Here is a 14,932-nt window from a genome sequence, read left to right as displayed (position 1 = left end):
AGTGAAGCAGAAAGACAAGTTTCACTTTCAAGCTAGAATTCAATAATCCTACTTGAAGTGGTTCAAAAAACAAACTTCATCCACTGCTTCAGCATCTGGAGATGCAGGAGAGATCTTATCTCTATTCTATTACCATTAAATATTAATTCTCTCAAATCAGTGACATACCCTACAGAAGTTAATTCATAACTTAACCCTAGTAATCATGGCATAAAAAATAGGTTTTTATGTTTGGAGTTTATATACAACTGTCAAATCCCAGGAGGCAAAGTTCAACATACAGCACCTATTATTTTAATGTTCTGTTCCTGTATTATCTCCTGCCATACTTATTTAGTGCTTATTTTCTCTACAATTCTCAATTTCCACAGCACAGCGAAATGTTTTTGGCTTCTATTTTATATTCTATTAAAAGAGAAATTGAACTCATTGCTTTAGCTTTTACCATGGCACTTCAAATATAAGGCAGGTGCCTGATAACCATCTCGCTTTTATCAGAAGTTCACAACGAATGGTTCCCATTACATTTTCCTCTGCACTAAGTATTGTTTCTTCACACTAAAAAGTTGGTTTTATGATTCAAACAAACCCTTAAAATATTAGTCTGGATATTGCAGCCCTAACTTTACTTAAAATTGTATTCATGATACATTGCACATCCTATGCTTTTATGTCATATGTAAATTTAAATAGTACTATGTATTTTTTAAATCATATATTGAAAGATGTTTAAAGTTGCAAGGCTAAGTGAAGGAAAGCCAAAATTTAACCTGTGTTGTGTCCTGGTGCATTCTCAATTATATTATGTCATAGGTTATTACATCTTGTTAAATTCAACTTGTCTAGCACTCTTCAGACCATTAAAACATTCTTAAAGAGATGTTGCATTTTCTGATTACAGTTTTTGGCTCTTATTTATGTAGTCTTGTGTTAACAGTCTGATTTTCAAGTACATTTCTTGGTGACACTCAGCTTTGTCTGTGTAGGGCTCTTAGTACTAAGTACTTACGGCTGATAAATGCCATTCTTAACAGAGGTGATTTTCATTCTGCTTCGCTCCATTAGTTCAAAGTACAAAATTGCAATGAAAAGCTGCAATGTCCTCTTGGTAGTTTGACTCTGCTTTGAGTTCAGTGCTGCCCATATTTATCTAACTTACAGACTCATTTTTGGGGAAAAAGCCTCAATTTTATATATATATTTTTAAACCTGCCAAGGTTAGGGACCCGGTACTGTGAACACTTTTCATGCAATCAGTTCCACCAAGTGTCCATCACCTGAGGAAAAAGAATGACCTTTTTCAGGATGGGACACAACGCACAGCTCTGGTCTTATTTTGCAGCCATTAAACTCAATAGCATTGCCTGCAGTGGGAAAAACCTACAATTCAGTTGTTTTAACTGTCACAAAACCTCCCAACTGCAAATTTCATTGTAATTTGCACTGGTGATGAGGGAACTATTTTCAGACAACTGCACCTTTTTAAGATTTTTAATTTGTTATCAGTACCCCAGTAATTATTTATAGACAACAAAAATGCACCTAGCAGGAATAGACCCATTTGTTTCTTATGTGCTTCAAACCTTTCATGAATAAAGTAGTACCAAGGGTAACCTTTCATGAATACAACCTTAGGGATCACAGAGTGCCCTCAATCAATGCAGGGAACTCATGTTGACAGAGTATATGGGAAACAGATTGAGGTATTAAAGCACATAGCCTCTGGTGTTTTAGATGTAAATACTATAACCATCAAATATTTAGACTCTTATGTAAGCAGTATGTCATTTTTTAAACAGTAACTGCTTGGAATAAATCTTTAAGGATGGAATTTTCAGAAGTGCTCAGTACTGCCCTAACTTTGCTCTTGCTGAAATCAATCATAAAATTTTCACAACTTTGGAAAAGGACTTTGTCTGTTTATATGTTTCCACAGCACTAAGCACAATGAGTCTTGATCCTGGCTGGGGCCTTTTGACTCCGCTGTAATCTAAATAAATTGATTTATAGGAGATCAGTCAGATAAATGATGAGGAAACGCACGCATACATATAAAATAGCTAGGGTTTTTAAATGATCACTTAGCAGTCCTTTGGAGCTTCTTCATTATTGTATCTTTGAATCCTAAAATTCATTTGCCTTCTTTCCTATTAATTTAATTTCCTTGTTATTCATTTTCCCCAATGTAATTCCATGCATCTTAAATTTCCAGTAAAGTGTCCAGTCGATAAATTTAACTTTCTTGCCACAAAAACATCCTATTTAGTTTGCAGAACAAACACATTAGTTTGGGGATCTGATTCATACTTTGTAGCAGCAGAATATAACCTCCCCCCTATTTCCATAAAAGCTGTTGCTGATAAGAGTGATATGTAACATCTCTGTATTCCCAGGAATAACTACCTTTGCTGGACTAGGGAAGGGGAAGAGAGTGCATTTCTTTGATGGGTTTGTAGAGTGGTTAGGTCTGTTTCTTTTGTTATTTCACAAGATTCACACAAACATTAATTTACCCAGGGATTGACTTCAGAGGCAGTTATTTTACTTTCATATACATGCCAACCTCGAAACCGTCTAAAAACATCTCATTTTCTTCCAAAGACCTACAGTAAAACCAAGACAAAACCACTCCTGCTTATCGCTCAGTGTGGGATTTTAAAAGGTCAATACTGAAATGCCTTTTTTCCTATTTTCTCCAAATAAAATGCTACAAGTTTTTGAAATGGAGGCTGTGGTTCTACAGACAATTTTTTAGGCGTTTCCCTAGCAGCTCCTACCCTCATTCCCTTCCCTCTCCTCCAGCCACTTATTCCCACCACCCCCGTTGCTCCTCTAGTTGGACCCATAGAGGTTGTATTGGATGTATATGATGAACCAGACCAAGACTAAATCCTCTTTCTCCTCCTTGAAAGTTTACTTTTAATTTGGGCCAGCTCCCTCTCTGGTGAAGCCACACAGAGTTGTACTAGCACAACGGAAGGAGCAGCTCTGAGGAGCCAGATCTGCTCCCAGCAAAGAAAAGCCAGCATAGACCTCTGTCATGGGAAATATTTCTGACCCTCCAAAAGCCTTCTCACCAGATCCCTGAGGAAAGCAAGAACAAGCACACATCCTGTTACACAACTGCCAAAGGAGCAAACTTCAGAGAGTAGCCAAAGTTGTAAAATAGGCCAAGGAAGGATTCAGGTAATGATAACAGCTTGTTCATCTTCTTTACCTAAATTCAGGTGATGTTATCACTAACCCTATCCTGCTATATATTTTATAGTAAGCAGTTCTAGTCTTTCAGATTAGCAAGCTATATATATATTTAGTGCTTTATTCTCAAACTGTTTCACCACAAATGACAGCTCATTTCACAAACAGCTTATCTTATGGCTAAAGATATATAAATACATACTAAAAATGCTGCTGAAAGTCTCTGAATGTATAATGCAGCCTGGTAGACATGGTAGTGATTGTAACACTGCATTGTAGACACAAATGTTAAAGAAACTTGGCAAGAATCAACACATTTTAGCTACTCAAAATTCAGATTTTCTCAGTCTTGTCCCCTTCTGATGAATGGAACATATGGGAGTATTGTTCATAAAACTTGCATTGCTTTTCGCAATGTCTACCAAAATTCCTCATCATGACAATATTTACCAAGATACATATAGATTCAAATTTGAATTAATTACCTAGAAGTTTTTCTGTGCTCCCAGGTTTACTGGAAAAGCAAAGCGCTTCAGAGGCAATGTGTTGTGAGTATTTAACAGTAGATGTTATAGCAACAGAGGTAGTGGAGTGCTTGCTGGGGAAGGCAGCTATCCAGTTAAAAGCCATCAATGCTGAGTGAGATAAAAGACAGGGAAGAAAGTAGTTGCTTTGCCAAGAAGCAGTTTGAAATCTGACATTATAAACAAAACACATGTAAATCTAGACATAAATCCTCTCTCATATGCTGAAGACTCCATAATATTTTAGCTAGCATTATTACTTACAAACAAACAATTCCTGAAATACGGCATCACAACTGCAGAGCAGCCTTTAACCTTGTGTTCATCCACTCAAGAACCATGTTATTTATTATCCTTTATCCCTTAATTACGGGGACTTCACCTACTGCTCTCTGCTCATTTGAAATGCAGAATAAAATACAATGGATGTCTGAAGACTTAACAGGTGTCAACCAGATATTTGCCAGCTACCGCTACTATTCTACTGGGAGGAGTTGCTGTTCTATAAATACTAATTAGAGTTTTGCACATGATCTTGCTGAAATACCTAAGGTGATGAGTGGCCAGTTGTTACTTTTAAAAGATTAGCACAATTTGAAAAACTAATGTCCCCAATGAGGCAATGCTCACACTGAATAATCAAGAGTTATAGCTGTTCTCTGCCCAAAGGGAATATTTGCTCACTTCATCATTTGGAAAATCTGCTGCCTCTCGAACAACTCACTCTTCTATTTCACTTTGAGAAACTTGTAAAACTTCATCCAGTCAATATAGTAGTACAGTATATGTAATTAAGTGGTCTTCCACTGCTACGCCTACATGGTAGGCTTTATGAAAACCTTCCAAGGACAGAGCTTTTAGCGTGAAATCATGATTAAGAAACTGTAACAAAATTAGGTTGCACTTAAATGAAGCAGTAAAGGAAAAGATTACAGTAGAAACTGCATCAGCATAGCAAAAATTCAATATCCTCAAATCCATCAGCCCTCAAATTCTTCACCTCCACAAATGAGACAAAGAAATAAGACCTAGTCAAAACAGAATAGTAATCGAGGTTTTCATATTTATAGTAGTCATACTGAAAAGAGACACCTATCCCTTAAAATCTTGGTGTAATATTCCTGAACAACCAGCTATTTTTAACCAAAAATGCTAAGTGATCAGATGCAGCGCATTCCACTGGCTTGAAATAAAATCTTGAGTTTCATCTTGTCCCATTTGCTATGAAGTGCAACTGATGTAACATGGTGTGACAGAATGCTGCATTTCTACGTATGAGCTGTGATTCACTGCAGTGAAATTTGACTGATGCAACCAACACAACCCCATACTATTTAGTGTCAACACAGTGCATCCACAAAAAACACAGAAAGAAATGGGTAGAGGGACTCAGAACTTAACCTACTTAGTTCTTTTTTATTTTGCTCTATCCCTCTGGGAAAGAATATTCATAAATCTGTTACTGTATATGGGCAAAATAGGTATCGTTTTAATCAGAAAAATAATCTTACTCTTTCCCATGAAATCTGTTTCTTTCTTATCCTTCAGCATACTAGTTTCTCTTTTCAAGTGGCTCGTTACTGGAAATGTTTGGCCTTACTTCAAAAGAGAAGAATATGTCAACACCAGAACATCTGTGTCCACATAGAGTGCTTTGATGACAGTGATATACTCCATTTACATCAGTAACACTGAGCTGAACCTTGATGCTGACTGCATTTAAAGATCTTACCCCACAGGGCAAGAGAATACAGGTCAAAAACGTTGATCTGTGTTTGACACACTCTCTACTTCAAGAGCACTTGGCAGTTATTTGTTCCAGAGTCAAGAATCAAACTTACAAAATGTTGCAAAGCTCGGAGCCATGTTCGCATAACCACATTCAAAACAAACATTAAAATTCCCAGTCTCTAGAAGCCAATCTACTCTTGATATGAAGGATTTTGCAAGTAATATGGCCAAATTCTATCCTGAATATAGTGGGATCTTTCTCATTTAAATCAAAAGGCTAGAGTATCTCTTACTAAGAGGAGTAATGTACCTACACCTCTCGAATGCAAACAGTAAAATAGACCTCTCACCCTAAAAGTCAAACCTAGTTGTATAAAAAATGAGAAGAATAGTTATGTGCTTCTATCAGTGTGGCCAGAGGAAGTTGAGAAGTTCCTCAACACTCTAGTACAGAAAGTTCAGAGATGAAGGACTAGCTCTGTTATAAAATATTTGGAGACCATGGTTTCTAATAATCTTCCTTTTAACGTGATTTTAAAACCTTATTGTTTCTTCAACTTACTGTAATTAATATATCATTTTCTAATTTAATTACATTCTATCCACTAACCTGCTATGCTGATTTAAATCTTAACATGAGATGGAGAGTTTCAAAAGTTTCCATCCAAAATTCTGAATCCTGAGCAACCTTGTATAAACCTCAGCACTTTTGCAGCACTGAATGATTCAGTATTGGTTACTAGACTAATTTATACAGAGCATCAAACAGGATCAAATCGATGCAGCTGGCTATTGTCCTGTTCATGTTCAAGGACCACCAGTACCTGTGTGCTTGCTGATTTAGCAACTGCAAGTACTAGTAGAATCCTATTTCATGGAAATAGGGGGGGGGGGGGAAGAGAAGATTTTGTTTACAAGTTTCACTAGAATACCATGGAAACAGATACAGAGGTAACTGTAGAAGGCATAATCCAAATGGAAGACAGCTCTAATAGGAAGTTCTTTTCCCACTTGGAAAACACATGCATAACTCCTATTAACATCAAGACAGAAAATTATACTGAGTAGACCCTAATATCACTAAGGTCCCTGATAACAGTATGACTTAATGTGCACCTTCAGAGTACAGCAAGATGTTTTCATATGCAGACTGTTGGGAAAAAATAAAAATACTTTAATAGAATAATGATCTTTTTAGAGGAAAAAAAAAAACAGCTAGAATTTCTGAAACAGGATTAAAGTATGGTAGTAGCCCTGTACAAGGAAGCTGCTCAGCACCTGCTGCCTACACTGTGCTTGGCTCCAGGCAATGTTATTCATTCCTCACTTTCATAGGAGCAAAATACATCCCCTAAAAATATAAAACACAAAAATAAATAGATCTCCAGGGAAATAGAGGAGAAATCTGTTTTAAAAACAGTGAAGCAGTCTATATGTTCTAGAAAAAGCCCGTTTTGCATTGTTTTGTAAGATTTACACTTTAATTTGAAACCAAAGTAAGGCATAAAATTTGCATGAGAGCAATATCTGATTTATAGATAAACTTAACACACAATATACTTAGCTGCAAATATCAGACCCCAGTGAGAGAAGGAAAAGGCTTTGAAAGATGATTAAAATATGTTTGATAAATGTGGCCCTGAAATGCCCTGAAAGATTTTTCTGAAGTTAAATAGTAAACACAATTAACATGACTTTTGCTACAAAAACACTAAACGCAATAGATTTTTAAAATTAATTTTCAATGTTATTACAAGCTCCTATTGAGCTGGAATTGACTCCATTCACTAACCACATTGTGATACAGCTCTTCTGTATGTATGACCTTACCATCTTGATAAAAAGCCAAAAGCCATTCTGTTGGTCACATGAAGAGGAAGCCATACAGTAACAATGATCTCATGACCACCAAAAGTTAACATCTTGTGGGTAGAAATTTTGTGACAGTTGAAGTATTTGTAAGTCTCAGATGATGTGCAGGTTGATCAAATGTATTATTAACTATGCCATAAAAAGAAGCAGCTGTACAGGCTTACAAGCATACATTATTATACACTTATGGCCTAACCTCACTATCCATATTCAAACAAGTCTCCTAGCTAAAAGCAAATCATATAATTCTTAGGAGTCTTGCATGCATTAGGACTCATTAGATTTACATATTATTATTCATGGTAGACATTTCATTACGTTTGCTTTGAGAAAATGTACCATCTATATGGGTGTTCATGTGTTTCATATGTGCATGTCTTTCTGTGCGTCGCATATATTTTGTAGCTTAGGACAAGATTGTCTGGCCTTCTGTCTCAGAGAATGAAGACCATGCACTGCTCATTCAGATGAGGTCAATTCACATGGCACAGCCCACATTCTTTCACTAATCTCCAACCACCCCAAAATGTGTAGGACAAACCCAAACAACCTTTTGGAACAATTCCACACCCAGTTGATCTCCCATATTGTTTGGAGGCTTTCTCTGGGAGACTGCTAGCTGACACAAGCAAAAACTGGGTCATGAACTGTGCTAAGAGTTGGCCAGTGAGGATGTCACTAAAAGTAATCTGTCCTAAGCCCTGACTGTACAGTTTGCTTGAATGGATATTATCACTTCAGTCATACAACTTGAAGCAAGGCCCCACGACACACTATCACAGCAAGGCTGGAAGGGGCCTCCAGAGTTCACACTGTCCTTTTGCTCCAAAGGGAACCTGTCCTCACAACACTGCATTTGTATCAAGGTTCTCTCCTACTCTTACCAAAAGGTGCACCTGACCCATAATGTCTTACTACAAGGAAGTGCCAAGTAAAACACTTGGATCTCATTAAACAAGTCTTTGAAAGGATAACTTACCATTTTGGTCTGCTTGTTGATTTCACCATAGGAGCCATCCCATCTCTATAGAGGCTTTTTGTTTTGCTGAAGTTGACAACATTAAAAATTACTCTCTGTGGGGAAAAAATAACAACAACAAAAAATTATGTAAGAGTTTATATGTATATTGTGTATACCAGCTGCATAAAAATACATACAGAAAATACATGGAATAGATGTGTATATTACAGATTATAGTTGCTCTCCATAGATCTCAGACAATGGATACCCTGTGTGCTAATATTTTAATAGGCTCTGTTGTTTTACACTTCAGTGATTTACTTGGAATGTATGTTTTTAATTTATTATGCTAATTTTTCAATAGTTATCCTCTCCAAACAAAGAAATAGGTTACTCAGATCTGAAACCAGAAAAGCAAGTCCAGTTTGCCGCAATTATTGTCAGAGAAGTTGGTGGAAAGCTGAGAGACAGGATAGCAGTCCTCACAAAAACCTTCCAACTGCTTCATCCCTCTTAAAGCTTCCTCATTGCTTCTTTCAACCTGCTTAGGCTTCACACAGCTCTGGGGGTGGGTGGGGGCAGGAGTAAAGGATTTTGATTTTCTTTCCTAAAGAATGGAATATTTCTCTTCACTTCCCTTAGCAAAAGGAAGGGTACCTACATAGTAGAAATTGCACATAGCCATCATTTGTCTGAATATGACAGAGAAAAGTCCAAGTCTGATTTGATTTACACTAATAATTTGGAAAAAATGTAGTTGATGCTTAGCAGTTCAAAGGAAGAGTAAAATCTAGATCTTACTGGTAATGGACTGATACTGAAAGTAAATTCATACTGGGGGAAGAAAAGAGAAAATAGAGACCAAACCTTCTTCCTTACCATCTGTCTGCTGTAAGTCATTTTATGCAAAATTACTTATTCTGTTTCTGTTAAGAAAGTCTAGCTTGGATCTAGCCCATCTCATGTAGTACACTTACTTATCAGACATTAACTCCCCTATACCAGGTTTCTCACAATCTTTTGATACCCAACATCAATATACACAGAAAAAACAATATATGAACACTGAACATTCCTGGTTTCATCAGGGGTAGAGTTAATATTCTTTATCATTTTGATGTAATGACTCAGGATACATATATTATACACTAATTTATTAGTGTATATTATATACTAATACATTCCATTAGCACCTCTCTCTTTAAATTTCTTTTCCACAGGTATCAGTGAAGACAGACCACTTAAAATAGTATTTGTCCCTCGGCATTCACATTTGTGTTTAGAACAAACTGTTGTGATGTTTACACTCTTCAATAAGTTTATTAGAAGTCTGAGCATTAAATGGTCACTGTATAAAATGAAACAATTTTGACTAAAGCAGTAAGATCAGTTAAGCTTTTATATGTAAAATTAAAAAAAACCCACCACAACAAAACCTGGACCTTCCAGGCAGTCTGCTCAGAGAAGCAAATTAAATCATTAAAGTGAAAACAGTCAGCAATGGGGCAATGACAACAGGAGCCAGGCACATTTACTTGTGTATATGGGGCAGGTAGGAATCCAGGTATAATCTATAGTTTGAATTAAGTATCCCTGTATTCAATAAAAATTAGGAATTTTTTTTTTTTGAGGTGAGGTAGCGCTGAAGATTTCAGAAATGGAAGAACAAGCTGCTACGTATACAAAATCTGCAAATTAGTCAAACAAAATCTAAGAATAACCTGTAGATTTTACTGGAAGTGACTCAAACCCAGCAAGTTGAATAAGCACTTCCTTAAATATGTTAATTCAATTTTGTAACAATGTTAATGAGCAAACTACATCTGAGTTTTCATATGGTTTGTCTATTGTGGTATTTTGAGATTTTCCTAATGGTCAAGAGCTTATTTTTAGACAAAAGCATTCACCTAATTTACAAAATGTTATATTTGTAACTTTAATAATTTAGAATATTGCTTATCCGATCAAATATCCATCTTGGGACCTCTCTAGTTATTTTCCATCTTCTTATGCTTGTGATGTGTGGGTCTAAGTTAGATAATTATATTTCAGTCTATGTAAGTATGTATATTCCATACTCTACGTGGAAGCATTTTCCTGTATTAGAATGCTGAGTTTTTCCTCTGGTACTTAACTTTGTTCATATTTGTGAAAACAAATTAAGTTGCAACAAATTGGTTTGTTAATCTTGATGTTTGCATGGAGTGAATGAAACAAACAAGATCTCCAAACCAATTGCCTCAAACTTTGGATGCAATCATGCCACTGTTGGAAAGAGAAAGTTGCTAATTTTGTTACATACTGACTCAGAGCAGACAGCTGGTAGAGAATGTTCTTATTCCAATCAAGCTTATTTTGTATAATGAGTTGGGCAAATGTACACAACTGGGTAAGCAACGTATATAAAAACAAAAATATGCAGCTCATTTAACAAAACACAGCAGATTATAACATTTCAACCACTCGTGTTCACCGCGGAGTAAGCACTTAGCAACGCGCGCGGTTCTCTCAGCATGGTCTGCAGTTAGATTGGCAGAACCAAAAATTTAACAGCCCAGAACAGAACTTTATCAGCACACACCGCTGAAGTAATAAAGTACACAAACCGAAGCACTCCACTAAGCAGCTGAACTCAGTCGAGTATTCCTGGTGATAGTTAAAGTAGTCCGTGCAGCTCAGTCGGTGAAGTGTGCAAAAATGTAATGACTACAGAATACACACCTTCACTGGAAAAATATGCAGCTTGCTGAATAAGGTAGGTGAACATCTTCCAACTGAATGCTGTAGTGAAAAGGTTGCGATACAGCAGTCATACATTTGCTGAACAAATCTCATATTTAGTCATTTTTTTTTTGTCTATACTTACATTCTTTAACACACCAGTTTCATACTGTAAAGAGCGATGGGACTAGGTACACACTCTGCACACTGAAACATTAATTTGTAAGAAAATAATCTCTATTCTGTATGTTTTTATGAATTATAGAGATCTGTGATGGGTAGCATTTAATAAGCAATATAATTTTGATATTCATAAATTTTAAAAAAAGCCTTTAAAAAAATAAGCATCAAGTTCAGAAAATAAAACTAGATTAAATGTACTTACAAATTCCCTAGAAATTGCTCTGGTCTCCAGAGCATCAATCCAGAGAAAAATAGCAGAAATCTTTACAATAAAAATACTTGAATTCATTTTGGAGAGTATGAATACCACTAAAAGAAGCAATATTCAAACTGATGCTGTACGTGAAATGATAATTGTGTGGTTTCACTTCAGCCACGATACATTTCCAATCCACTGCAATATTCTGACAGACTCATCTGCATCTTCTGGGTAGGTGGAAGAGGCACAGTGCAGAAAAGCCCTTCAGGACATCACCAAGTAAAACCACACTATTTGGGGGATGCATCGGGATGTGTTGTGGCTTCACAGTATGAGGGAAGACAACTGCTGCATTCCTGGGCTCTGGGCATGGAATGCCAGGTCTCAGACAGGTGTTGGAGAGCATGAGACAAGACAGGCATGTTCTTCCCAGTCAGAGAAGAGGGAAGATGTCCTCTTTCCATAATGCATGCAGTAGGTATGCATTTAGAGGTATCTTGCTGCTAAAATCATTCAGACAGAAAAGTCAGGAAAAGCTTGGTTCTAGCCTTAAAATTTACTGATTAAATCTCCTTTTCCCAATAGTCCTTTGCAAACTTATTTTAGGAATTAAAAACACAAGCAGATGTTAAGGGATGCCCAGTATTTTTAGCATGAGCAAAATAAAGTTGAAACTTGGACACAAGGGGAAAGGATGTCTGAAATCTGTCACACATTTTATCTTATTACCAGAAGTTTTCATTTTCCTGAATCAAGCTGGAAGGAGCTGCTAGTTTTTAGGGGGCAAACACACACCAGGGTGGGTTTGGATTGGAACTGAAGGCATTGAACATGGATGGCTATAGTGAACATTGTATTCCAACAGGCCTGTGTGAGAACAGAGTGAACTGTCGTCTCCTAAACTTTCCTTGTTCACCCCCATTCTGGCAGGTTTTCCATCTGAACATATCTACTGAAACAGGCCTCCAAAAGAAAAGTCACACCTTTGCCAAAGGTTAAGCGCTTTCCCGCAGGATAAGGACATACTAGGCCCTTTCAAAAAGGCTGCCAGATTTATTTTGCATGGTTTCCCTAGCTGACTTCTCAGGAATAGCTGAGCTGCTTTGGCTGACATTAAAAGAAGAAAAAACAAAACAAACAAACCAAAGAGCACCATAAAATTCTGCCTGAGGCAGACACCTGGCACAGAAAATTTTTCTTGAAATCATTACAAGCATAAGAAGTTATAACTGAACTGAAAATAGGGGCTGCATGAGGAAGTGTCAGGCACTTTTATGTATCTTATACATATTAAATATTTAAAAGTATGTAATATATTTTATATTCACTTCATAATAATGTCCATGCAGTGGACAATGCTGCGTCCTGCAAGTATGAGACAAACTTCACTGTGAGCTGGCAAAGTGCCTCGGGACCAATTGTTTAAAGTCAAGCAAGAACAATTTCATCATTTAACCAGCCAAAGTAAAAAAACTGGGCACTATGTAGTAATATTGAGCCCTTTCAGCTGAAATTAAGTCTGAGTCCTTGGGCCCTGAATGAGAATCAGAGATCCAAAGGTCCTGAGTACTGTGGGGCTTGGCTTCACTTTCACTGCTTGATGCCTTGATTTCCTCTCCTGATGATTCTTTAAATATTGCAGTGTTTCATAGATTCCTGAAACCTGAAGCATTTTGGGAGTTGGGTTCTTCCTTTGACAAAAATCTTGGTTATCCTTTCCTTCCTTTTCTTCTTTTTTAAAAAATCCATTCTCTTTCTTTCATAAATGAGTGTTCATCCCTTTAAAGAGCAGTTCTACTTTAGAACTGCATTACAGTCCATTAAAAAACAAAAAACAACAAAAAAAAAAAACCACAAAGAAACTAAAAATTAACTTCCAACCCCAGGACTTTTTTGAGTCACCATTTCTGAATGTGAGAAACTGGCTTCATGGGATTGCTGCCTTCCCAAAACATGCTGCATTTCTGTATCCCTGTCAGATCGTTGGGATCTTTCCTGACAAAGCACCTCATACAACGCCATACAAAAATAAATTATACTGAGGGGACTTCAAAACAGAGAGGAAAAAAAATGTCACCTGCAACTGTTCTCAGTACTGAAGAAAACAAGTAATTTAGCAGTCAGGTCAAATCTCAATTTTCTGATCATTTAAATTTAAATCATTCATTACTACTAGTGTTTTAAAATAACCTATACTTTCTTTTTCCCAAACAGATCAAGTTTTAACATTGATAGCATTCAGCTTTTCCTTCTTCAGCTAAGGGGTTTTCAAAACCTGCTGATGCTCAGGACGAGAAAATAAAGACTCACCTACTGTGACAGGATGTCTGGGACCATCCAGAGCTCCACCAGATTCAATTATAAGTTTCATCTGTTTTTTATGTTTGACAGGTAAGGAAGTCTGAGGAAAACACCACAGCAAACATCTACTGTTTGTAAGTGACAGGATTCTTACTCTTGGTTGAGCTCTTATTTTAGTTACTTAAAAGAGAGAAATGCTAAATTTGAGATGTTACAAAGAGCAGCATTAAAATAAGATGCCAAAGATTTTGTTGCAGTAAGACCTCTGATATACTGCTATGCTAACTGTAAGAAAGCTTGGTGTCCATCATAGTATTTGTCTGTGTATTTGAGATATTCTTGGTGTTCATGGTAGCTCAGCACCTATAAACTGTATTAGTGGGTTTTTTAGTTAATGGGCAGTAGCTGTACCTTAATGACAAAAAAAACCTAACCACTTTTGTAAATAATTTCCCATTTAAGCATGTGCCTCAGCTAGCTCACCTTCCTTTGCCTCCAAATTAATGCACAGACACACAGCAGATTCAACACCTCCGTAAGGCAGCATTCCCTACTTGGAATTTTGCTGTCAACATCTGTGTTATCTCACTTAGGTCCAGGGCAGGGGCATACTGTACAGAGGGCCATCTTCTACCAGAAAGCTTTCAAAGGGATCCACAGAGGAACTGCTGTTCCCTGTTCAGTGTCACTGACTCTTAAACTGGCTTCTGCACATGATCCATTGGACTTAAAAACTGTGAGGGCAGGAGTCACTTCATTTTCCCATTCAACCTTTCTTGGAAAAATGGCAAATTTGTTACTGAACACTTTGCCCTGCCAACAGAAGTAAACTTTCTTTTAAAGTTCTTACTTTCATCTGAACATCAGCAATCTGAAACTTTCAACTAAAAACTCAAAAATGTCCATTTAGAAAGCCAGCAGTGGAGTAATTAGACCAACTCATGTTACTCTTGGGCCAATAATCTCCAATCAAATTGCAAATGTGTCTCAAGACATATACTGCATTGTGTTGATTCACTGAAAACAAAATAGTAAGGGTCCTGATGGGGCATATATCCAGGCTCCAGAGATATTTAAAACAGGTTTGAGGCTGAAAGTTTCTTGCCAAACTTTTTCCATTTTTTGTAGCAAAAGGTCAAAATATTTGCAGAAGCAGGCATTTTTATTTAATCAGCTCTAGAGAAAAAGGTACTTTAATTTTCTGTTTCCAATCTTTTCATATAGACACAGTCTTTGGCAAGA

General features: G+C 36.8%; 1 protein-coding gene across 2 annotated transcripts in view; it reads right to left on the bottom strand.

Annotated features, from left to right (window-relative positions):
• LOC311193423 (BEN domain-containing protein 5) overlaps positions 1-14,932 on the bottom strand; it is a gene marked incomplete at both ends in the record, with an annotated part of 931,749 nt that overhangs the window by 688,705 nt on the left and 228,112 nt on the right. For both annotated transcript variants that reach the window (XM_084266248.1, XM_084266247.1), the window contains one exon: positions 8,305-8,399. In XM_084266248.1, the coding sequence (XP_084122374.1) occupies positions 8,305-8,399 (95 nt within the window). The remainder of the gene's footprint in view (positions 1-8,304; positions 8,400-14,932) is intronic.

The sequence above is a fragment of the Gallinula chloropus genome (genome assembly GCF_964237585.1).
Source record: "Gallinula chloropus genome assembly, chromosome: 6".
Lineage (NCBI taxonomy): Eukaryota > Metazoa > Chordata > Aves > Gruiformes > Rallidae > Gallinula > Gallinula chloropus.
This window is presented reverse-complemented; position numbering and strand designations above follow the sequence as displayed.